The sequence below is a fragment of the Dipodomys spectabilis genome, unplaced genomic scaffold (genome assembly GCF_019054845.1).
Source record: "Dipodomys spectabilis isolate Male_0828 unplaced genomic scaffold, ASM1905484v1 ptg000095l, whole genome shotgun sequence".
In the NCBI taxonomy this organism is placed as follows: Eukaryota; Metazoa; Chordata; class Mammalia; order Rodentia; family Heteromyidae; genus Dipodomys; species Dipodomys spectabilis.
The window spans coordinates 6,054,829-6,081,792 of NW_024870772.1; the positions used below are offsets into that span (position 1 = coordinate 6,054,829).

Genomic DNA, 26,964 nt, shown 5'->3' on the forward strand with positions numbered 1-26,964 from the left:
CTGTAGAAATTCAGATGAGTTGGGGAATGAAAATAACATTTGCAGATAAATCTCAAAATTTAATTGAAAAGAATTAAGCAATATTTCAAGAAGCTCAGAGAAATCAAAGGCAGAATAAAAACTAAATAAACCCATCTTGGTCATATCACAGTTAAGGGATTAAAATTCTAAGACAAAGAGGAAAAAATGAAAAAGTTTATTAAAAGATAATGGACTTTGTTTATGAGAAAAAAGCAATAAAAATGAAAGATTAGTGTAGTTGAAACTGAATCTAGAAGATAATGAAATTATATTAAGTCTTTAAAATAAATCTAATTAGAATTGTGTATTAAGTGCAATTATGAAGTACTGTAGCTTCCGCTAAAAAATATTTTTAAATAAATGAAAGCTTGGACAAGGTTTGCTTTTCAGACTTGCATTATAAAAAGTACTGAAAAAAAATTGTTCTTGATGTTTGTAGAAGATTAAGCTGATTTTTCCAAAATAATGAGGGATACCAAAAGGTAATGAAGAATAAGATGAAGTAAATAAATGAGTAAAAATCTCAATATGAAAGAAAAATCAGATTTTAAATGATGGAATGAAATATAGGAAAATACTCTAATGCTCTGTGAAAAGGTAGAGGATAAATTTTGAGCTGGTTAGTAAGTCAGAAATCCAGAAGGCAATCAACAAATGCTACATATTTGGTAGCTCTGTTCTTTGCACGGAGTTCTGATTAATATAGTGATTTTCTGTTTAACTTTTATGACTTAAATTAGATACTGTGACTCTTTCAGGCTGGTTCTGAGTTCCGTTTCTGACTATTTTGCGGCCATGTTTACAAGTGACGTTTGTGAAGCCAAGCAAGAGGAGATCAAGATGGAAGGCATCGACCCCAATGCCCTCTGGGACCTTGTGCAATTTGCATATACAGGTACAGTGAGAGAATTACACGACTTCACTGATGTCTTATCTATTTCAGCTCATTGCCTTTGAATAAAGTGTAAAAGAAAAGTTTTACCTGAATCTTTCAATTTTTTCCCATGAACAATATCCAGTAGGAAGACGAAAAGAGTAATATTTTCATTTGTCACTGAAACTTTTGTTGTATATATACATACATGTATACTACCATCTTTCCCAATATATTTAAAGGTGTATGAAATAAATAAAATAGTGTAATGAAATTGGTAGATAGTTTTAAATAAAATGTCCCTGTGTTCAGCATGTCTGAAATACCATAGTAAAGTCCTTAAAGCAGGCTGAGATAGAAAAGTGGACTGAATTTTATAATATTTCTCATACCAAAAACATAAGAGGTAGCATTCTGAACATCAGCCATTGGAGCTAATGCTTAATGAAGAGAGTGAACGAGGCTGAGTGCATTAGAATTCAATTTATTTGCAAGTATAACAAAATAGAAGAATGAAGCAGTACCATTTTTTTGTGTTTTTTTTTATGTTTTTGTTATAAAAAAAAAACTGTACGGGGGGATACAGTTACACGAGTAAGGTAATGAATACATTTCCTATCAAATGTATTGCTACCTCCTCCTTTGTTTTTCTCCTATTATCCATTCCCTCCCCACCTCCCCAACTCTTCCCTCCCCCACCAAGTTGTAAAGTTCGTTTTCAACATAGTGTCTTGTACATCTCAGTGTTACAGTGGATCTACTTGTATCCTTATTTCAGCATTTTGTTACTTCCCCTCCCCTCCCCAAATTACAGTAGCATGTTTTTAAGAAGGGGAGTGAGATGGGAAGAGTGATAGTAGGGTTGAAGTTGATGGGAATGTGTGGTTTATTGTGCATACCTATCACAATAAATCTTCTCTTATATTTGGTAATAAAAATAGAAAAAATAATAATGATGATGACTCTCATAGCGGCTGGATCTGGGTTGAAGTTGATAGGAATGCATGGTTTATTGTGATACCTATCACAATAAATCTTTTGTATTTGGTAATAAAAATAGAAAAAATAGTAATGATGACTCTCATAGGGCTGAATTCACAATTTTTCAAACTAGAGTAAATTTAAAATGCAAATTTATTTGTTCAAAAAAAAAGAAAGAAAATGTGCCTTTAAAGGTACTCAAAGAAAGAGTTAATATTTTGTTTTTGGTAGTTCTTCCTTGCTGTGTTGAGATAAAACAATATGTAATTGCTATTGAATTTCATTCTAAGAAATCCTTAAGTGATAGACTAGTACAGAAAGGAAATAAAAATGTTTCTCTGTCCAAACTTGCTTAGAATATTTGGGTGGTAAAAGGATCTAATTGTCTTTTCCTTTAAAGATGTGTTACTTTCACATTAAACCATTCACAGACTATTTCATGTGGAGTCTGTAATCAGTTGACAGAAACAATGAATGTCTTTCAGAGTTCTGAAAATGACTAGCTTTGGTGCTTTCCCTCTACTAAGATGACATTCTATTTGTCTTTACACAATATAATATTCATTGCATTCAAATGATTTTGTAAACTTTGTAAGCATTTGTCAATTGTTTCTCAGTATATAAATATTATCTGTGTCTCTGAAAATGCAGTAATAAATAACCCATTTGTTTGTTTTGTAGAAGCTCACTGCTCAAGTGGAAAAATAATATTTAGATGGAGAAAATTATGTTATAATACCAATGTTTAGGAGGAGTTAGAAGACATTAATAGTGCTGTGCAGAGCATTACTAGTGATTTAAATCATTTCAAACACATTTCCATAACTCCTAAAGGAGAACAACCAGGGGACATAGTACCCTCTTATGAGTGAAGACAAAGCAGGCAGTACAAATTGATGGTATGTTTTCTGTATGCAACTAATCTGGGTTTAATTGTGGAAAACCCTCTGAGATTAAAAGAGTTACACAGAGTAAGGTCTCATTTTCAATGCACAGGATCTTAGTTGGAAGACCTGAATTTTATAACATTTCTCATACTAAAAAAATAAGAGGTAGCATTGTGAACATGAGCCATGGGAGCCAAAGGCCTGTTTGAATTTGTCCTTTTGAAGAAATTATTATATTATTATACCTCTGTTAGCTATGCATATTCTAAAAAGAGCAGTTCATATATTCTTAGTGTAGAAGAGCATTATGAAAGATAAGTACAAATTTTTGTCTTAATGATTTTTAATAATATCTTGATAAATCAAAATATTTGTGGTACAGTTGGCTCATGAGTGGTTTCCCAAAGACATGCCAGGAAGAGTTAGAAATAGTGAGGTCCAAGGTTAGCCTTGGACAATAAGTCAGACCCTAGTTAAAAAAATCTGATTTTTCTTTGGGTCTGGCCTAATTCACTTAATATAATTTTTTCCAAGTCTTTCCATTTCTTAACCAATGGGGGTTATATCATTCTTTCTGATGGAGGTATAAAATTCCATTGTGTATGTAAACTACATTTTCTTGATCCACTCATCTACTGAGGGGCATCTGGATTGGTTCTACATCTTAGTGGATGGTGAATAATGCTGCAATAAACACAGTTGTGCTGGTAGCTTTAGTATGGCCTTGTTTGTGAACATTTGGGTAAATGCCCCAAAGTGGGATTGCTGGGTCATACGGGAGCTCTATGTGGAGTCTTTTCAGGAACCTCCACCCTGCTTTTCAGAGTGGTTGGACAAGTTTACACTCCCACCAACAATGAAGTAGGGGTCCCTTTGGCCACATTGCCTCCAGCATCTGTTTAGATTTCTTGATTAGGGCCATTCTAACTGGGATGAAGTGGAATTTCAGTGTTGTTTGTATTTGCATTTATTTCATGGCTATAGAAGTTGAGCATTTCTTCCTCTTCAAGTTTTTAGCCCACTTAATACTCGGTCAGTTGTTTCTTTGAGGATTTGTTGGTGGTGGAGAGAGAACTGCAGGTTTGTCTCAAGGTATAGGGTGATTTCAAGGCCCTGAGTTCAAACCCTAGTACTTACAAAATAAATAAATAAAAACCAGTAAATCAAGAATCTACTTGGGCAGCTTCATGGAAGTAAAGACACCAGAACTTACACTGAATTCAATTCTGCTGAAGCAAAAGGGTGGGGAGGCTGAAAGGTAAAGGCATGTAACACAGTGATCCTTTGTGTTCTTGGTAAATTAGTTTTGGGAAAGGGACACTCTATTTTTTCCCATGTTTATGGTAACAGCTTCACACTTTACCCAAAAATGTGTCCTCTTAAATTTGACTCCTTCCCTTCCACAAAAAAACGGAGAAAAGGGAACTGTCTCTCTTGAGGATTACTGTTTGAATACAGGTTTTTCAGGTCTTTGAGAAAAAACCATTCAATTCATAAAATCAGCAAAAGGTGTTTTCTTTTGATTTGTTTGTTTGTTTTATCTCAGAAAGAGTAGGTCAATAGTTTACAATTCTAGGACTAGTTCTAGAGGCACTCCAGTTTGAAATCACCTAGAAAGTGAGCAATGCACAGAACATGAGGATATGATGTCTTATATATTTTATTACACATTTTATAGACTAAAAATATGTGGGCAGTTTATGTATAAATAAAGGCATAACCACAAAAATGCTTTAGAAATGTTTGATGTTTCAAGTATTAATTGATATGATCATCTTGAAGTGAACATATATTTTTGTATGTTTTTAATTTGCATGAAGTCACAATTATTTTATGCAGTGTGCAAGACCTCTGTACTTCTTAATGAAGCCTTGTCTATGAGATAAAATAACTTGCAAAACATCAACAGTAAGACAATAGGTCTGTTATTACAATATGAACAGGAGAACCTGAAATGAATGATTTTTCTCTCAGCCTGCTGTGCTTTGGTAGAGTATCAATCATGACAGGAGTCCATTGAGTGACTTTTAATAGTCTTGTCCTCAAAATATGTAGGTACCTTAAAATGACTACCAAATTGTAATGTACAAGCTTGTTCTGTGATTCTTCTGTAGTTCCTTGCTCCCCCTACCAGCCACGCATATGCTAATGCTGGCTTCTTGCACACAGAAAGAATACCTGATAACTTAAGTATATCAAGTACAGCTTATAGATTCTGGTTCTGCGAATACATTGAATGGCAATCAGGTTTTATTATATGCCTATGTGTATTCTGCCCTATATTGAACACTAGAAAACAAAATGCTGAACTCCATACTTATTCTGCCCTTAACATATTATGAAATTGACCACATAGTATATTTTGGGGGTAAAGATAATTATTTATTTTATTTTATTTTATTTTATTTTTTATCCTTTGTCAGTCATGGGGCTTGATCTATGGACCTAGGTGCTGACCCTCAGCTCTTCAGCTCAAGGCTAGCTCTCAACCACTTGAGCCACAGTGCCACTTCCAGTTTTCTGAGTGTTTTATTGGAGATAAGAATACCATGGCCTTTCCTGCCCAGGTTGGCTTTGAAACATGATCCTCAGATCTGAGCCCCCTGAGTAGCTAGGATTACAGACATGAGCCTCTGGCACCTGACAGTTTTTTGTTTTTAATACATAGGCTGATTTTCCTTCTTGAAATTGGTACATATGAGAAGTAATTTACTGCTGGTATGTATGTGTGTGTGCATGTGTGTGTGCATTCGTGCACATATACACACTGAATTTTCAATTTCAGCCAAAATGGGTAATGTTAAAAAAAATGTGGTCTATTTAGAATGATTCACTTCAGTTCACTACATTTTAAGGTTGCCATCAGACTGATAGAAGTCTCTTTCTGTTTATCTCTTACCTAATTCCTACTATTCTGACAACTTTGAAAATATACTGTGCTCATAGATGAAGAAGGAAATTGAGTTCTAACAAGTACAGGAGATGGAAATGTAAAGTTACCAACAAAGTCATAAGTCCTGTACAGAATTGATAAGGACAAGGTTGAAGTAAACAAAGCTGTCCATCTAGTCCTAGTATTTAAAAAGAGAGCTAGAAAATTAAATTTCCAAAGAGACATCCTTTACTCATATCAAAGAGTAACATATTTGTAACCAAAACAACAACAACAAAAACACTTTTGTGTGCTATTAAAGCTAATTAAAGCCTGTACATGCAAAGGAATGTTGATAGCTTCTGCTTATTTCCAAATATTTGAATGTAATAAATAGTCACACATAGGCACTGAGATATTAACTGTTCTTCTTTAATATTAAAAAGTATACATCAATATATTCATCCTGGACTTTACCCTTTACAGTCCCTTGAGATATTTTTATTATAATTAAAAGTAAATTATTGTTTCAGTTTTATTACTACTTTAATTCAAGTGGCATGAATTATGCAAGCACACTAGCAGAATATTAGTTTTAAAGTTAGGGCTTTAGTAGATGGAAAATTCTAACTTTAGCATAAATGAGAAATAGAGCCTTCAAAACTGTTTCATGTGCTATTATAATTACACACCATTTTAAAACATTAATTTAATTAATACCCACATCTTATTGCAAAAACTTGCACGTTCATTAAGAATACAAGTAAATATAGTAAACTAAAATCAAATCGGTTTTGATTACAATTACATTCCATTTTTTCTATCATTTTGGCAAGTAATCTGATTTGCCTGTCTGAGTGCAAGTGGTTTGGTTCTCTGCACATATTCATATAAAATCAAAAATCCTTTTAAAATCAACTTAGACAAAATAATGATAGCCTATATTATGGAGTATGATATATGTGTTTTTGTTCTTGTTATTGAGAAAAATATGCATAATACTTAACAAAGAGAGCTCAGAAAAAGATATACTCATATTCTGAGATAGTCTAGATACCTACAGTGATGAAATTGCTGATTAATTTCTTAGTATCTACATAAGGAAGATTTTTGTGTTTCTTTTTTTCCCATTTTTTGTGAAAATACCATACAGAGGGGTTACAATTACATGGGCAAGATGAGTACATTTCTTATCAAGCATTATTGCCTCCTCCTTTGTTCCACTTCCCATCCCTTCCCATCCCATCTTCCCCCCCCCCAAAGTTGTAAAGTTTGTTTTTCAACATAACGACTTGTACTTCTCATTGTTGCAATTGGTTCACCTGTATCCCTATTTAAACGATTTGTTTTTGCCCTTCCCCTCCACAAATTATACGAACATCAACTGGCACCATTTCATTTTAAATCTCTTAGGATTGAATGTAATTGCTTCTCTCAGTCTTATAAATGACTTTTTTTTCTTTTAATGCACTGATGTATTTATTTTTGGTGCTATGATTCACCACTTCATTTCTCAAGGAAGACACAGGACATTTAAATGTTTAATTTTTAATTGTTTTGGTGGTATTATGGATTGAACTCTGGACCCAGTGTCCAAGTAAAAGGCACTACCACTTGAGCCTTGGGCTTAGCCTTTTTTTTTTTTTTGCATTAGTTACATTTTAGTTTCCATCTTGAAGCAAAACCCTGAGTCTTAGAAAATACTTTGGTGCATAGAACAGTGCCACACATCTGTAATCCCAGCTACTTTGGAGGCATAGATCAGGAGGACTATTATTCAAGGCCAGCCCCAGCAAAATATTGCCAAGAGTCCACCTCAATCAATATGCTAGGCCTGATGATACATGCATGTTATCCTACCTACCCAAGAAGCATAGGTAAGAGCATTGGGTCTGAGGCTGACCCCATGTACAATCAAGATGGAACCTGAAAATAGCTACTCATATAACTTTAAAATATCTCTACATTGGTTAATAAGATGTAAGGATGGAATTGGATGTCATTGTATTGATTATGCATTCATGCATTTTTTATTTGTCTAAATCATAGAGTTGATTGACTTCTCAGGACTTTCTTTCACTTCTATTACACTTCCATAATATTTAAATACTTCATTACATTATGAATGAGGTGGTAGTGTGTAGTGCAATTCAACATCATTTACCCAATATTTACCTTAGCCATCATTAGGATTTATCTTTATTTATTTATTTATTTATTATTTTATTTACTTTTTATTTGTTATGGAGCTTGAACTCTGGGTCTGGGTGCTGTCCCTCAGCTCTTCAGCTCAAGGCTAGTGCTCTACCATAGCACTAGTAGAGCCAGAGCACTACTTCTGGTTTTCTGGTGATTTATTGGAGATAAGGGTCTCACAAACTTTCCTATCTGGCTAGCTTTGAGCCATGATCCTCAGATCTCAGCATCCTGAGTAGCTAGGATTACAGGTGTGAGCCACTGGTGCCTGGCTAGGATTGATATTTAAATACAAGTATTATGAGATGCACAGCTCAATGGTCATTCTTTTTGTTGGTTATTTAAGCTTATTAAGTAATTTTAATAGTTTATGAGTAACTATCTAATAATTATAATTTTTGATCAAGTTACTTACACTTATGGAATCTTAAGAACCTCAGATGTAAGACAGTATAGGAGACTTTCTAGAAGAAATTTCTTTTTTTTTGATGAATGCAGATTTTTAATAATGTCTTTTTATTGTAAAGATACTGTGCACAAGGGTTACAGTTACATGAATAAAGTAATGAGTACTTTCCTTTCAAGCATTGTTACCTCCTCCTTTGTTTTTTTTTTTAAGAAATACATGAATTTTAAAATGAATGGTTTTTCATAGTGTTTGAAATATTTAGTTATAATATTCAATTACTATGATTGTTGGAATATGTCTTTTGATTAATTTCTTCACATCCTTTGTACAATCTTTGATAAAATCTGAAGATGAAGTCTGAGAAATTGAGAGGAAAGGATCATTTTTTTCACGAACATTGATCTTAAATCCAATATCTTTGTTTCAGTATTACATTATATTTATTTCAAGTGTATGTTTTGAATCCATATACCTATCTAGTAGCAACTGTTTTTGGCCATATATTAGGAAATGTAGAGCTATTAAAATTGAAATGTTTCTGTTGGTTGAATCAAGCTCAAATTGTGTTGTCCAGGTAATAGTCTTCACTCTTTCTCTCCCAGGATGTTTTATATATCAATTCTAACAGTGTACATTAAACAAAGAAACAAAAACCTTTTATAGGAAATCAGGATTGCAATCTATTGATACTTACTTAGAACACTTAGTAGCTTTAGTATTTACTTAACATATAGCTTTTCCTGGTAAACTAGAGGAATATGACATTAGAATTCTCTGTCCAGGTTTCATTTAAGAAATTATCATTAGGGAATGCCTTCTTGCCTAGTTACTGAGTACTGCCAGGGGACATGAATTTTTTTTGTCATAGAAATATGGAGGAGAGGCTTCTGTGAAAATTTTGGGTAAGATTTGTTTTCTTGATATGAGAGGGCTATTCATAATGGAATAATTTTTCTTCTGCATGCATTTTCTTGTCATAATCAGAAATCTGAAACCATATCATCCATGAGCAAAGTTATAGAATTCCTTGAGAAGACAGCCATGTCCAGATGTGTCAACACTCGCAAATAATTAACTTTAAGGACACAGCACTTTTTCTCAAGTTGGTTAAAAGACATTATAAATCTACCATTACTCTTTGAAAGTAATTTGTAAAATCTTGGTTGCTTTATTCATAGAGACATAATTTTTTTCAACTCTGACCTGTGTATCAGGTATTTTTAAACCACTTTTTATATCTAAGTACAAAATCTTGGTTGCTTTATTCATAGAGACATAATTTTTTTCAAATCTGACCTGTGTATCAGGTATTTTTAAACCACTTTTTATATCTAAGTACAAATGTGCACAACACATACACACACAGTGAGACAGACACAGTTACATATGCTCTCCATTTAAATTAATCTAATAAGTCTGTGCCTTGAAAGTCAAGTTTGTACAAAATTATGGAATTTTTTCCATTAATAGCATTCATATTCTTGTGAATTAATATTTAAGTAAACTTGATGCTTGGCCCATTTTTACCTTTTTACTCTATACATTTGTCAAAGAAATGTTGAGATCCAAGTGTATAAAGAAATAAACTATGCATCAGGGAGCTCAATTTGTGAGCATTCAAGCGGAACACCTTCTATTATTCCATTCCTGCCTTCTGGCTTTTGAAAAGATATCCTCTCACTGACTTATTTTTAAGTTAAAGAATGAGAATATTATTAGCTTCATAGTAAGGCAATGTTATAGCCGCAAATTAACCGCAAAAATTAACAACACTATAAGAATATTTCCACATATAACTACAATAATATAATATGTTTCAAAAGAATTAAAGGAAATAATTTTATATATTTCTATCATAAAGAAATATTCACAGTAGGGGCTGGGAAGGTGGCTCAATGGTAGAGCGCTTGCCTTGTATGTATGAGACCCTGAGTTCGATTCCTCAGCACCACATAAGCAAAAAGAAAAAAAGCCAGAAGTGGTGCTGTGGCTCAAGTGGTAGAGTTCTAGCCTTGAGCTGAAGAGCTGAGGGACAGTCCCAGGCCCAGAGTTCAGACCCCATGACCAGACCCCTCCCCCAAATTTACAGCAATAAAAATAATTCATCTTATTTCAGTGTTATATAATGTATGTAAGCACTAAGAGATCATGAAGAATCCCATCAGTATGTAAATTATTTGTTTTTATGTATCAGGAAAATAAAATAAAAATAAGACAAAAAATGTAACTAATCAAAAAATCTTTATGGAAAGCCAGGAATTGGAGAATGCCTGAACTAAAAGGCTTTTATCTTTTTCTTCATTTTATCCATTTAGGTATTACATAATAGCCTATGGGATGATCCTCTCCATATTCAGTGCATGATATCTATACATTTTGTTGCCTCTACCGTTAGAAATCCTCTCCAAGGTGCACTTAAAGACAAACTGTAGTAGTAGCTTTACTGAGAGATGCTATTCAGTTCAATCAAGTTGATAGTCAATACTAACCATCACAAATGGTGATCTAAAAATAAGATAGACACACTAATAGGTATGTATTAATCATTTGTTAAAGCCATTTTTATCCTTCAAATGATACACTTAGAGTATTATGCTAACTATGTCTTTTACATGAATTTTATGTAACAGTAGTATGTTTAAACTTGCCAGTGATACTAGTCATAAGTTCTGGATGTTGTATTTATGTATCTGTAAAATGTGCGAGATATATGTCCTCACAAAATATTTACAGTTAATCAGTAACCTATGAAATATTTTAAATGCATCTGTGAAGTCTATCTGTGCATACTGTTTTTAAAATTATCAGAATTAACAGAACAGAAGCTGTACATATGTAAGTTGCATAAATTACTAAATATATATGTTTGTGCATATATAGGGGATATTCTATATCTTAAAGAAAATGAAATATAATTATATAAGTTAATTAGTTTGATTTATGGGTGTCCTTATGTCAAATTTAGCTATATGTATGTGTGTATGTTTAACAAATTCTGTGATTTTGTATTCAGGACTTTATTGTTAGATTGCTTGCTTGGTTTATACTTTACTATTTGAGTCACACCTCTAGCTGAGCTTTTTGCTCATGAATTGAATAACTAAAGATAGAATCTCAGATTTTTCTGCCAAGGCACTCTTGGAACTTAATCTTCTAACCTAGTCCTTAATATAGTCTTGGAACCTAGTCTTCTAACATAGTCCTTAACCTAGGCTTCTAAATACTTAGGATTTGGTGAGCTACTAAGCACCCTGTACTTTTGCCTATTTTTATCCCCACATTAGACACAGGCAACAGTAATATGACTTCTGTTACAGCAAATTACTTTAGCTTTTCTAGGTTTTTAATCAAGTTAAATCATATGGTATCTATTCATTGGGAGGAATGTTTTATTGCTCATCATTTTGCACTCAGAATAATTAATCAAGATGTTTCCTATCTCATTTTTTTCAATATTGACTATGATTATCATTTTAATTGTATGATAATAAAATATTTCCTTCAGTAGATATATTCCAAATTACTAGGCATTTTTCAATACATCTGAGTTGCTTTTAACATCACTGTAAACTACATTCTACAAATATGTACTCACAAAGCTTCATAGTAACACCATCTTTCCATTCACTGGCAGCAACACATAGGAGTGGAAAGGGTGAATTAAATGAAAGTTGAGAGTGCAAATCTGCTTTTCACAGGAGATGTGTGATTTCACATTTCTCAGCACCAATTCTAACAATAGGAGTCTTCCACATTGTTTCTAATATTGCATTCTTGAAAACCCAGTGATATTTAGCAATTTTTATTCATACATCTTTTCTTTTCGCAGTACTGGGGTTTTGCTTTCATCTTGTGCTTTCTATACAGCTGTAGCCACAGCCATTTTTTTAGTTTAATTGTTGGTTTATTTTTGTTTTCATTTTCATTATTTTTTGTGATGGGCCTCACTTTTTGCCAATGCCACAAAACACATTAGTAAAAACACACCAGTTTGCTTTCTACCGTGGTGGGGACAAGAAGTACACAACATTGAGATGGTGTCATGGGCATTTTTTGCTTAGGTACACTCAAAACACAATTCTTCTCTTTTCTGTCTCCTAGGTAGCTAAGGTCAGAATAGTGAGCCATGAATTTCTGGAACATCATCCTTTTTGAAATACCTGTTTGAATCATTTGCCCATTTTTGTTTTTTCTCTCATTATGTGAGAAATCCTAGTGTATTTACATGGAACAGTTTATCAAATACTTGAAGAGTAAGCATGGATCCAAATTATGACCCATCTCCTTCCTTCTGTAGAAGTACTAAATGATGTAATTTTTCTGTAGTGAAATTTGTATAGTTCTTCTTTTGTTAATTATACTTAATATTTACTTAACATCTTTAAGATCACAAGGAGTTCCTCTTATTTTTATATATTTACAATTCAGGTTTTAACATTTATGTCCGTGATCTATATTGAGTGTGTGTTTTTTTACATTGTATGGAGTACAGATTATATTACAAGCTTTTGTACAAGTATAGATAGTTGACTAGCTCAGAGGATGTCTTTTTTCTTTTATTGTAAGCTGTGTGCCTTAGTTCTTTTCCATATATTCCTTGTCCATACTTGACTGATTCCTACTGCTAAACTTTCTTCTGGCCCATTGATGTGCATTTGCTTAGACTAATACTTGCCAGGCTTAATTTCCTCAGCATGATAATGAGTCTTAAAATCAGATGATTTTATTACTGACACTTTGCTTTTCCAAAGCTTTTGTTTATTCTGGGTTCATTGTATTTCCATAAATAGGCAATCATATATAAAGTATAAATACAACTTACATAGCGATAACTAAATGTAAACAATTGATGAGTTTTGATAATTTGTATATAGTTTTCAATATTTTTATATTATATACATTTGTTTTACATAAATATTTATTGTAAATTAATATCACTTTTGTATTCCTACTGTAAAAAATATACAATCAGTTTTGCAATTTCCACAAAATATCTCCTAAAAATTGAATATAATTATAATAAAGGCATGCATTGCTTTTGAATAAATTGAAATATTAGCATTATTGACATTCCAGCTTAGAAATACAAATTCTTTTGGCTAGGACAGAAGGAGAATAGAAATGAGAAGTGCTGAAAGGTTTTCCCTAAGAATAAGGCTCATTCATATCATCACAAGAGTCTACTTAGAGTCATACTAAAAGGCACAGTTAACTGTGGCAAAAAATATAATGTATAATCAGGAAAGGACACTTGCTTGTGAGATGGATTTGAGAGGAAGAATTTGAAAATGTAAAACTTGTTGTTTAAATAAATCTTAGAGGAAGAACTTTCCATAGTAAAAATAAGTTGTTGAAGTTGTAGAAATGAAGGATAAAAAATAGGTATCAAAATGAAAGAATTGGCAAATGAAATATTTGAGAAGAATTGCAATTTAGAAGACAGAGAAGCTATTCTAATATTTATCTCTTCAGAGGAGTCTCTAGAAAGAAATAGAGGAAACAAAGGAAGATGATAAAAGTCATATCAATAGAAAACCTATTTCTCTTGCATGTACAAGAATATCATATAAACTCATACTTATCAATGGGGATATTTTTAAGCAAAATTAACAACATTCTTATATTCCTAGTAATCCCTATCTACTAGTATTATTTTGTGTTGTCTTTCAGCAGGAATCCTGGTTTTAATGCTCTGAAATTATTATTTATTCATTCAATGATCTGAAAAACATAACCATTAAGAAATGACAGAAGGCAGAAATAAGCAATATACATTGTTATTTTTTACATAAATTTCCAAAGAATTAAAGTAAAAAAGCCATAACTTTGTTGTACATATTATCAGATATTTAGTGTTTATTACTTGAAAACTATTTAAATATCATTAGTTAAAAATAGTGATTCCTTGTTTTGAATCTGGATTCAGGAATTTACAGAAACTTAATGAATTTCTGCTCTAAGTTTGCAGACATTCATCTTCAACCAAATTTTTATTTTTCCCCGTATTACAACCGAATTACCACAATTAATTTGAATGGATGCAGATTTTTTAGTTGAAACTACATTTGCATTTACTGACTGACATTGAACATGACAAGAACTAAGAATGGAACATTGCTTAAAACAAATTGTATTATATTGATTAAATTGTATTAGATTGATTATTAAGCCCAGTCAATTTCTAGTGAATGAGCTTAAAGTATTTAATTTAATAAAGCTGCACATGTTTAAAAAAGAGTTCCAACTTGGGTATGGTGATGCATACCTAAAATCATGGCTAATTGGAAGACAGAAGACTGCTAGAGCAAAAAGCTAGCTGTGATACCTTATTTCACAAAACAGTTGAATACAGTGGTACATTTCTATAATTCCAGCACAATGAGAGGTATATGTAGAAGGATTGTGCCCCAAGGCTGGCTCTAGGCCAGAAAGGAAGATCATAGAAAACATAAAGAATGTTTGAAACAAGTAACTACCTATTAAGTGCAAAGCCCTGAGTTCAAAGCGTATTATCACAGAAACGAATAGAGAAATAAACAGAATTTTGTAATTCTCTTCACTTACCTTTAGGCTGCTTGGAACTGAAAGAAGACACCATCGAAAACCTCCTGTCTGCAGCATGCCTCCTCCAGCTCCCACAGGTGGTGGAGGTGTGCTGCCACTTCCTCATGAAGCTTCTGCACCCCTCTAACTGCTTAGGAATTCGAGCATTTGCCGATGCTCAAGGATGCATTGAGTTGATGAAGGTGGCTCACAGCTACACAATGGTAAGTAAATTTAACATTAATAATGAAAGCTGCATCGTCAAGGGTGCATGCAACTGCTATATTAACAGACTGAAATTTTATAGATGGTATGAATCAATTTACTCAACTTCTTCCCTCATATCTATGTATAGCCACTTCACTTGTACCAGTTTTCAATCTTGCAGTTTGAGTTCTTTCATTTATTCTATTCCGTCAACACATTTTCTATAAATCCTGAGAACATCTGTATCTCACAAGTTGTAGAGAAGATTTTGCAAAATATGATGTTAGTTTGCAGAGTAAATAGGAGAGTCCAGAACGCTTAGAAACATCTAAATAAGGGAAGACATTAATGCAATACAATAACTCATCTCCATTTTATTACTAGAATTTTCCACAAGTTTTTATAATTCAAAAGTTTATATTAGTATTACACAATAAATATACTTCCAGGAAACACAGGTATTTATATATGAATATATAAAATGTATTTTTATCTTTGATTTTTTGCTTTTCTATGTATATGCAAGTGAAAAAGTTACTTCAACTGTAAACTGTAAAGTGTAGAATTTTGTGTTGCTGGCTTGTTTTATTTTATTTCCTTTTTTCTTTAGATATAAATTTTATTGTAAAGGTGTACAGAGAGGTTACAGTTACATAAATAAGGTAATAAGTACATTGCTTTTTGAATAGTTTTACCCCTTCCTTCATTTTCTCCCACATCTTCGTCTCCTGACCCCTTTCTGGCCTACTTGTAAGTTCATTTCCAACATATTGTCTAGTGAATATCACTGCTGAATTGGTTCACCCTTTGTCCACCATTTCTGTGATTCCCTTTTACTTCCCCCAATCAGATAAATGCACATAAAAGACAAAGGATATAGAAATTAAAAAAAAACAGTGACAGTGGGGGAATAAACCAAAGGAGGAAAAAAAGAAAGAAAAAAGAAATATCTTTAAACAGTACAATAAAAACCTCTCTCCAGTTTTGGAGTTCATCTTAATAAGCATCATTTTATATCGTCATATGCACATAGCTATTGAGACATTGTGATTCTCCTTTCTAGAGCTGAAAAACAGTTTAAAATTTGATATTAATTTTATTTCATGTATTAGAAATAAGTATTCTAAGTGAGCTTACTGTGTTTTTTACCTGAAGATTTTTACTTGAATACAATTTTTTCTAGTGTTAAATTTTTAATAATATTTTGATAATTATTATCAATAGAACTATTTGTAAGGTATTATAGAAGTTTTACCTTCCAATTTAGTAAGTATTTGGGATCATTTTCATGGAACTAGACTGCAACCTGAGTCTGAAAACCCAGACTTGGAATTTTAATATTTTTCAAACCATTAATGACAGTCAATCACTTAAATGCATTTCAATTGATTGATCTCAGTTTTAATATTGATTTAATTTTATTCTTTCTTTAGGAGGATTTGTGAATTAGATGACAATGTAAAGTAAAAAAGAGATTCATGTTTCATAGTTCTATTGTTCAACCTCTTTTTTAACGGAAGTTCTAGGAGAGGGTATGACACTAATTTCAAAATTCAATGAATGAACCATACAAAATCAATGCAAACAAATCCTTCATCAACCAAAATATCAGTGTCCAACTACTGCCATTTAATTAGCCACACATCATTACAATTAAATGCTGCTGGCTCAGCAACACCAAAGAACAGGATCTGTCCCAGTCCAGAGGGATAATGATCCCTTCTGGTCTAGTTGGAAATTTCTAATTTTTTAATTAAATTGTATTCCTTGCAGCTGCTTGGACTGTCTGACAATCATCGCATAACTATATCACTGTTTTCCTTCAAAGACTGCAAAGTCTCATGTTCCACATGAATTTATATTTAGGAGAAATAACCACGAGTTGTAGCTAAGACAGTTCATGTTCTGAATGTATCTATACTTATTTATCTTTGTGGTTTTGAATAGCTAATATGTTCAGTCATGTCTGATGAAAGTTTAATCATTTCAAATTCCACTGGAAATATGAAGCTTTAGTATTCTAAGCTTGCTTGTCATCAGTTTACAGAAGAAAATACATTGCTTAGTTATTCTCCTAGATTTATTTTCCTTTGGCTGCAACACTTTAAACAAGTGCTTTTTGTCGGATACTGTAATTTTTCATCACATATTTGCTTCTGATCTTTGCATAATCAGGTGTGTGTCCTCACCTAATCTATTTCATCTGTGCTTTGAAAGTAAAACTGTTGGGCTATCGTTTCTTGTGCTGGTTTAGTAGCAAACTGGCAGAACTTTAACTACATTTGTAATGGAATTGACCTTTACATTGGCTCATAAATCTTGAGTTTGATTATATAAGCAACTATTTTTGTCTAGATTTCAATTTGCTAAATACAATCCTTTAAGTGTATACGTGATCTTTAAAGTCCAGATTTGAACTTGTAAAGTGTAGTTCATGCAATCTATGTGAAATCTTATCTTCCCTTTGGAAATCTGAATCATTTATTTGGTGACAACTATTGATTTTGTATGGATGAATCCAAAATTTCTTCAGGGAAACTAATCCAATTTGGCAGTGGTCCTTGGGGAAAATACTAGAAAATTTTGATTGCAAGCCCAATATCAAGCAAAAGTGAAGCTAATTATAAAACATTAATTTAATCTTTATCCACATAAATGTGACCATGACAACAAAAACATCACTGAAGAAATAAAAGCATAGATTATTAGATTTCAGGGTAAGACCTTTCCTTAAGTTTGAATATTACATTTTAAATGCAATAAAGAGTTACCAAATAGATGAGAATAATAAAAACAAAAGAAATGTTTATTAACCATGTCATATGAGGAAATATTGGGGAAAAAAAGTATATTTTCTCAAACTGAATAAAAACTGTTTATTATAATAGCTGTCTTATTTTCTCTAAAAATAACAATGTTTACAATGTTATTTGTCAATTTAGGACTGCAATTATTTGTTCAAATTTAATATTACATAAAAGCATACTTTTAGAATTGAATTGGTGTGGAAAATGATGGGTAGAAACCCAGTCTATTGCTGGAGGCCTGGTTCAAGTAGAAGTGCTAGTCTAGGAAGTGTAACCCCCGCTTTCACTATATTTGATGTCAGTATAACTTGTGGAGGAGTTGGGGACAAACAAGTCGTTTAAGGATTCAGGTGGACCTGTTGCAACAATGAGAAGCACAAAATGTCATGTCAAAAACGAGCTTTACAATGTCGGTGTGGGGGGAGGGTGGAGGGGGGGGAAGGATTGGGTGGGGGGGAGGGGGGAGGCTGGGAAGGGAGGTGAAGGGTAAACAAAGGAGGAGGCTGCAATGTTTGGTAAGAAATGTATGCATTATCCTGCCCATGTAATTGTAACCCCTCTGTACAGTATGTTCTCAAATAAAATAAAATAAAATTAATTATTAAAAAAAAAAAAAGTCCTGAGTTCAAAGTTCACACTGAAAACAAACAAAAAATGTACAGAATCTGTTTCACCTTACAGACTTTTCATTTTTTTCCTCTATTATGCTTGTTATTATTACTTTTTTTTTTGTCAGTCATGGGGCCTGAACTCTGGGCCTGGGCGCTGTCCTTCAGGCTCTTCAGCTGTAGACTAGTGCTCTACCACTTGAGCCTCAGCCCCACTTCCAGCTATTTCTGCTTATGTGGTGCTGAGGAATTGAACCCAGGGTCTCATGCATGAAAGGCAAGCACTCTACCACTGAGCCACCTTCCCAGCCCCTATTATTACTTTTTTAACAATCATCTCCACTGTTTACCACCAGAATCAGCTCTACCTTTAGGAAATAAATTTTTTCCATATGGTTTTGAATTATCATTTGACAATTAGTGGCTTCCTTATAAGACAAAAAGCCATGATCCATACATAGGTAAGCTTGATGGTTAAGTAACTTCCAAGAGAGCTCTAGAAATACTGTTTTCGCAGACTGTTCCATTTGAAGATGACTGATTGGCAACCTCTGGATGTTTTTGAGAAGCATAGTGTCTATATAGAGTGGTTTCAGAAGAATTCACTGAAGGTTGAGATGATTAGGAGAGAGATGTCTGGTCTACATTTTCCACACCCTGTGCAATAGCTGTGAAAGCCTCGAGGTTCCCTATATACAACAGTGTGTGTGTGTGTGTGTGTGTGTGTGTGTGTGTGTGTGTGTGCGCGTGCGTGTGTGTTTTATCTTTGTTTTTCTTTCTATTAAGACCGATACCTTTTACATACTTTATCATCATAGGTTTAGCTTCTGAGACTTATAAACCTGATCTTACAAATCTGGCATCAAAAGTACCATTTACATGCTTCCTTCAAGGTTAAAAGAAATTGGTGTTACATCACCTGAACATAAGCTGGATATTCTTTGCATTTCTACTGTACTCATATATTTCCCTTGTAAGAATCCCCACTATAAAATTCTAAATAGTGCGTTAGCTTGCCAATTCATTTATCCCGAGGGAAAACTTTTTCATGACATTGTCTTCCTCAAAGAAATTTTAGCATTTATTTTATTCCTTGGAATTACATGATTTTAACATAAATCCATCGTGTAATTATTAATTACAATCTTTTATTGTTTATACTGTTGATGCTGTCATGTTGGGTATGGCACAAAATAACTATTTTTTGAGAAAAACTCTTGCTCTCTATCCAAGCTAATCTCAAACTTACATCTAACTGCATCTGTCAATACATTTTGAGATTACAGGCATGTTTCATCATGCCTTACTATATATTTTATTTACTTTTTTGAAAACTGATCTTTACAACCAAGGAAGAGGCAACAATGCTTGATAAAAAATGTACTCATTACCTTTCCTATGTAATTATAACCCCTCGGTAGTTTAATAATAAAAACTGATCTTTACAAATGTATTAAAAACTCTTTCATTGGAGAGAACAAATCATCTCTATTGATATTATTAATATTGGTATTTTTGGATGATTTTTGGCTGTCTCTAAATCACTCATTTAATTAGTAAACATGTCACTTGCTCAAATATCCTTTATAATCATTTCCTACTATTCCTTTCTGTATATTATATATATGTATATATTATAACTAGCTATATAATTAATCTTGCTAATTTTCTTACTTTTTTTAATACATGAAGCATATGATTTCTGGTTCCTTGTGTTTTGTTCTTGCTTCCCTCTGCCAGAAATATTCATCAAATAATTATATCATTTTCTCCTTTGCTTCATTCAGGTATCTACTCTAATGTTCTTTTCTCTGAATATTTTATACAAAGAAAATCTATGCTCAAAATTCTATTTCCTTACAAATTATATTCTTTAAACTTGATAAATGGCTGCCAGTAGAATTCATTGTTAATTGAAAAGTGACAAATAAAGTACACTTGAATATTATGTACCATATCCTGCCTGTAGTGTTCAATGTGGGAAATTCAAGATTGAAATAAATTGTCATAATATAATTCTTTGAGTCAAAATTAATACATTGAAGAAAAGAAAAATATCAACAAATATAGCGAATATTTGTTACATGGTTTAGACACACACATATACATATCTGGTGACAAAAATGTGACAGAAAAATCTCAAAGAAACAATAAGCAATTGAAAAGCTATTCTTAATTGTTGACTTTGAATTGAGTGTAAAGAATGAAGTGGAATTAGGGAAGAGCTAGCTAAAGAATGTATAAGATAGATGGAAATTGATGTATCAATGATAAGAGTTAAGTAATAACATCTAAAGTAGCTTTGTAAAGAAACTCAAATAGGATTAGATGGTTGGAAGAAAAGGAAGAAAAGTGATTTATGAAGCCAGGTTACATAGGCTGAACCAAGTTCGACAGTGCTGTGAAGTCTTGGTTAAGGATTTGGGTTATTGTATTCAGTAGAATATCATAGCATTGGCAATGGTAGAGAAAACAAAAGTGTGCTTTATCTTTGAGACTAGATGTTAGAATAGCATAATTTGAAGAGGAAAATGTGGTCAAGAATAAGGTTTACTACTTCACTAATAGAAAAAAAAGAATGTAAATATGTGTGAGTCATTTTGTTTAGCATGTAAGCAGCAGCTCCATTGATAATAGCGGTTGCCATTACCAGAACATGCAATGTCACCAAAATATGTTTATACTGTAGACGGAGGATTATTACAGATTGCTAATTAAACAAGTACAAATTATTCTTTTGAACTCTCAAGACAAAATGTGCTATACCCATTCCAAAAATGATGAAACTATGAGTTAGGAATGTTAAATAATTTAACAAGTCTAGAGATAAAATCTGTAAGAATGAGGATATATATATATATATATATATATATATATATATATATATATTCTATGCTTCCATCAGAAAGAATGACACGGCCCCATTTGTAATGACATGGAACGATTTGGAAAAAAAAAATGTATTAAGTGAAGTAATACAGGCCCCTAAGAAGCAATGTTTATGGCTTCTCATTCATAATAATTAATATGCCTAGGGTAGTCCTAGCAGATGAGCAGAAAAAGTTTAATTGCTATGTACATATGACTATATAAGATGATTTGAAGTGAAATGAACTCTAAGACATAGACACAAGAGGTTTTTCTTTGTTGTCATTGTTTTTAATGTACCATGCACTTTCTTGTTTCTTTTGCATTCCCTGCCCCCTATGGTTTATCCCCTGTTGTCACTGTATTTGATTTTGGTACCCTGGGTATTGTATATACACATCTGAATTAGGGAGGAGAAGAGGAACAACAAAATTGTGAGACAAAGGACAAAGGAGGAACCAATTCAAAAGTGATATTCACAGGCAATATGCTTTAAACAAACTAGGAGTGGAGGTAGGGGAGGGAAAGTTGATGAAAATGTAGGAGGGGGTAAGAAGCTTGACAAGAAATGTACTCAATACCTTACATATGTAATTTTAACCCCTCTGCACATCACCTTGACAAAATTTTTAAAAATATAAAAAACACAAATAGGATTAAAATATCAAATACAGATACAATCAATGGATTGTGAAGATTTTGTTTTCTAGAGTGTGTGATTATTTGTTTAGTATTATTTTTTGCTCCTGTTTATCCCTTTCTTACTTTCTTCCCAGTACTACTAGTCTGATATAAAAAATATATCTGGATTTATGCTAGTGACAATATGACTAATTAGAATCTATTTTTTTCATCAGTAGCAATGCAATGTGGGAGAGTAAATCCTGGATCATGAAGCCTTCTAGAGACAAAGTAAGGATAGATTCCTTACATCCCAGTAGCACTAAAGGATCCTGTTTGTATATCATCCATTTACCCTTCACAGCCATTAGAGCAATGGATTACTATGTGGACACATTTTGTTAATGTGTTTTCTGTTCAGGCATTGCAAATGCTTAATATTTCTTATGATTTAAAGCTAGAATCATGCCTTATATCTGTGTTAATAGCCTTTCTAATAAACTGCAAGTTACAGTTTGCTTTATAGGAAAAAATGCAGTTTACGGTTTTTTTTTTCAACGTGAGGAACTTTTTTTTTTTTTTTTTGGTAAAAGTCCTGTACAGAGAGGTTGCAGTTGTGTAAGTAAGATAATGAGCACATTTCTTGTTGAACATTGTTAAATTTACTTGATTTTCTAGATCACCAAAATAATGTTCACATACTCAAATTTTTCTGCAGACTATCATGTGATGCACTAATACTAAAATTGATCTTTCTCTTTTTCTTTAATTCATTGGTTTGTGACATTTCCTTCAGTGTCTAATCAGCAAAAATGAACCAAACAACAATGATTTGATCAGAAAATTAGTAAAAGTGAGGTATAGTATTTGTACCTTCATCAGAAATGAACATGTCAGGGCTGGGAAGGTGGTTCAGTAGTAGAATGCTTGCCTCACATGTATGAAGCCCTGAGTTCAATTCCTCAGCACCACATAAACAGAAAATGTGAAAGTGGCACTGTGGCTCAAGTGGTAGAGTGCTAGCCTTGAGCTGAAGAGCTCAGAGACAGTGCCCAGGACCGGAGTTCAAGCCCCACAACCAACAACAACAACAAAAATGAACATATCAGGGTGGAAACAATGAATTGTTTAGAGAAGTACTAAAATGTTTGGAACACTACTCGACTGTGTTATAAACACAGGAACTTCTTATCCATACTTTTTGTTTTTCTTAACTTACTGTGTCTCCAAATTTGATGGTTGAAAAGAAATGAATACTAGAATCATAACAGTGACCATCCCATCACCACATTTTTTACCATTTGATTTCTCCAAACATGTTGTGCTTTATACTGGAATTGTTGATGTGACTAACTGCAAAATTAAGCGTTGATTTAGGGCAAATAATATGTATATAGTATGTAAAATATACCTGATATTTTATAGATATGCATGTATATGTTTAGTTATGTTTTGCCTGATGTGGCAACAGGATGTTCAGATTGCACTGGGAAAATTGTAGGTTTTTTGAATAGAAATGTTACTAAAAGTAGTAAATAATGTAATTATAGTCCAAATCATTACAGTTCTACAGAATAACCATGGTTAAATAAGCTTTACTTAAGTTTTCAATACTAATTAGCAAAATCTCACAATAATACATTGACAGAGCTTATGTTTCCCAATCATATGACACTCAGAACGCAAATTTCATCCCTAAATTCAAAGAGCATTCTATCAATACTGTCATCTCTTCTGTTTATATAGGTATAGACCTCAGCATCATGGGACTGTTTTAGTTCATTTCTACATTGCTAGACAAGCATGTATAAGCTCTGAGATTGATCACCTCCACTACAAGAAAAAGAATTATTTTACATTTTTATGCTTATTATCATCGTGGATATGACTTTAATAGTAATTTACCATAAATGAGTTGTTCTTACTTTGTTTTCTTCATTGGGTTCTAGAATTTATCTTCCTATTTTGAAAGAGTTTAAAGCATAAAACTACAATTGAGAATTATATAAAATGACAGCATCCTAAACTCATATACACTATGTTATCTTTCTCTGTCTTTTTTTTTTCTCTCATACCCAGGGTCTGGATACTGTCACTGAGCATTTTTCCTCAAGGCTAGTGCTCTGCTAGGGCCAAAGCTCTGCTACTAGCTCTTTGGTGGCTGGTTGGACATAAAAGTCTCAGGAATATTCCTGCCCCAGCAGGATTCAAACCATGATTCTCAGATCTCAGCTTCCTGAGTAGCTACAGGCATGAGCCACTGATGCCAGGTTATATCTCTTCTTTGTTTTCTGTCCGACAATAAATTTTTACAAAGCATTTCATATACTAAACTGAAGGTATGACAATAAGATACCTAATAACATTTTAAGGAACAGAGATATTAAAAATACCTACTAAACCAATTTACAGGATTTTCATGATAACTTTAAATCAATATGTACATTAATTCAACTATTAAATCTACGGATTTCACATCTGTGATAAGCCATATTCCTTATTTGATATAATAGTTCAAATGCCTTCCTGTGAGTTATCAAAAGAAAACCAGTTCTGAAAATAGCCTAAAATGTCTTGGTTTTACAGTCTGCAAAAATAATATATTCTATTTTTCCATATGATAGAAGGAATCCAAATTTTATACAAATGAAGGCTTCATTTGACTATAATCCTCATATCATAAGTTAATGGTTTAGAATATTTTTTATTTCTTACAAATCACATTATTATGGAACTAATTTCTTTTTATGTTCTCTTTTTTATTGTTTTAATGTCATTTCTCTGTGAAAGGCTGAACTTGTTCTTGAGGTTTTAGTAGTAATTTTTTTAAGTACAGCAAAAGATAAAGGAGTTGATTACAGTTCAAAGGAAACATGATGAATCAATCTTTGCCTGAGGGAGAACCATTCTGCCACAGTTACACGAGGCTGGAGAGAAATGTTATTAGTTGGTTCCCTTTTCTTGACTCCCACAAATTTTTGAATAACACTTCATAGACCTAGCTTTCTTGCATTATGTGTGCCAAAGAACCACATCCATAGTTTTACTTCTCATAGTTTTACTAACTCATCCATAGTTTTACTTCTTAGTCCAGCGCCTCTCTAATTTTATACACACAAATGTGACTGAAAAAAATGAATAAATACTTGCATATACTAATGTTTTGGACTTCATTATGAATTTTTAATACTTTCAAATTAAAATTTAAGAATAATAGTTGACAATGAAATATATATTACAAACTCAAAAGTATATAGCTCTATTGAAAGATTAAATGAAAGATTATTAGACTTTGCTAGAGAACCACACAGATATCCAGGTAGAGAGAACAAAGTAAGGATCATTGCCGGGAAGGGGGGCTGGCAAGACTCCTTCTCACAAGGAGGAACTGAGAAGAAGCACCAGCTATTGTCTGGTGTGACTGGTATAATAACCTATGAGGCGTAGGAAGAGCTAGAAGGGGCTAGGAGGCAGAGACCCCGGTGTGGACATGTGGGACAAGGGCTTCAACACTGCAGACCAGGATTTATGGTTACTATCCAAATAGTAGATAAGGGTTCCTGTAGCTGCCCAGACCTAAAGGTCACTCTGAGAGGCTTTTGTTGCTGCCCCAGAGAAGTGCCATCCCAAGCTAAAGGAGGTTGGAAGTTGATTATTTACTGCCTTTACTACATGGGCCTAGTGTTGCCTAGGAAGGAAGCTTGCTAAACTGTTGAGAAGGGAAGAAGCTGTGGGAAGGGAGGTCATTTCACTAACATATATTCTCTTACTTTCTTATCTTTCTCTTAACTAAGAAGTGTAGATAAAACATTTGAATCCTTATCTTGAGGATCATTTCGCCTAACATTAACTTATCTGATCATTTCTGCTTGTCTCAGACATATACTAGATATTGCAAATAAGGGAAACCATGGGACTTATGTTTCTTTGGGCCTGGCTTATTTCACTTAATATAATTTTTTCCAAGTCTTTCCAATTCCTAACAAATGGGGAAATATCATTCTTTCTGATGGAGGTATAGAATTCTATTGTGTAAGTATGCCACATTTTCTTGATCCATTCATCTACTGAGGGGCATCTGGGTTGGTTCCATATCTTAGCTATGGTAAATGCTGCTGCAATAAACATAGTTGTGCTGGTAGCTTTAGTATGGTCTTGTTTGTGATCACTCAGGTGAATGCCCAAAAGTGGGATTGCTGGGTCATATGGGAGCTCTATGTGGAGTCTTTTGAGGAATTTCCATACTACTTTCCAAAGTGGTTGAACAAGTTTACACTCCCACCAAGAATGAAGTAAGGTTCCCTTCTGTCCACATCCCATCCAGCGGTTGTTCTTATTAGAGTTTTTGATTCTAGTCATTCTAATTTGGGTGAGGTTGTATCTCAATGTTGTTTTGCTTTGCATTTCTTTTATGGCTAGGGAGGTTGAGCATTTCTTCATGTGTCTATTGGCCATCCTTCTTTCCTCTTCAGAGAAGTTTCTCTTTAAGTCTTTAGCCCACTTATTTATTGGGTAGTTGTTTCTTTGAAGATTTGTTGTTGGGAGATTTAATTTTTTGAGTTCCAGATATATTTTAGATATGAGACCCTTTTTCATTCAAAGGTTTTTTTTTTTCCTTTCTTGCTATTGTTTCTAACACATTTATAAGATGATTTCTTTATTGCTTTGTATGTCCCTCCCCCACGATACAACTCCTGTTTTCACTGTATTTTGATGTTGGTATACTTTGTGGAGGGGAAGGGAAAAAACAAATTGTTTAAATAGGGATACAGGTGGACCCATTCCAACAATACATTATGTCAAAAACGAGGAGGCAACAATGCTTGATAAGAAATGTACTCATTACCTTGCCCATGTAATTGTAACCCCTCTGTACATTATTTTAACAATAAAAAAAGAAGTGTAGATAAATACAAACAAAATTTATTCATGCTTTTCCAAGTTCAATAATCTATTTTTATTTACTTTGTTATTGTTATTGTTGTTATAAAGATGATGTACAGAGGGTTATTGTTACATGTTAGATAAAGAGTACATTTACTTTATTTTAGTCCATCATGGGGCTTGAAC

At 33.0% G+C, this 26,964-nt stretch overlaps 1 protein-coding gene across 1 annotated transcript in view; it reads left to right on the top strand.

Moving 5' to 3' along the window:
• The window catches only part of Klhl1 (kelch like family member 1), a 251,010-nt gene that overhangs the window by 84,907 nt on the left and 139,139 nt on the right, over nucleotides 1-26,964 (top strand). Inside the window, exons 3-4 of the mRNA XM_042685460.1 lie at nucleotides 780-916; nucleotides 14,811-15,007. Of these exons, the coding sequence (XP_042541394.1) occupies nucleotides 780-916; nucleotides 14,811-15,007 (334 nt within the window). The remainder of the gene's footprint in view (nucleotides 1-779; nucleotides 917-14,810; nucleotides 15,008-26,964) is intronic.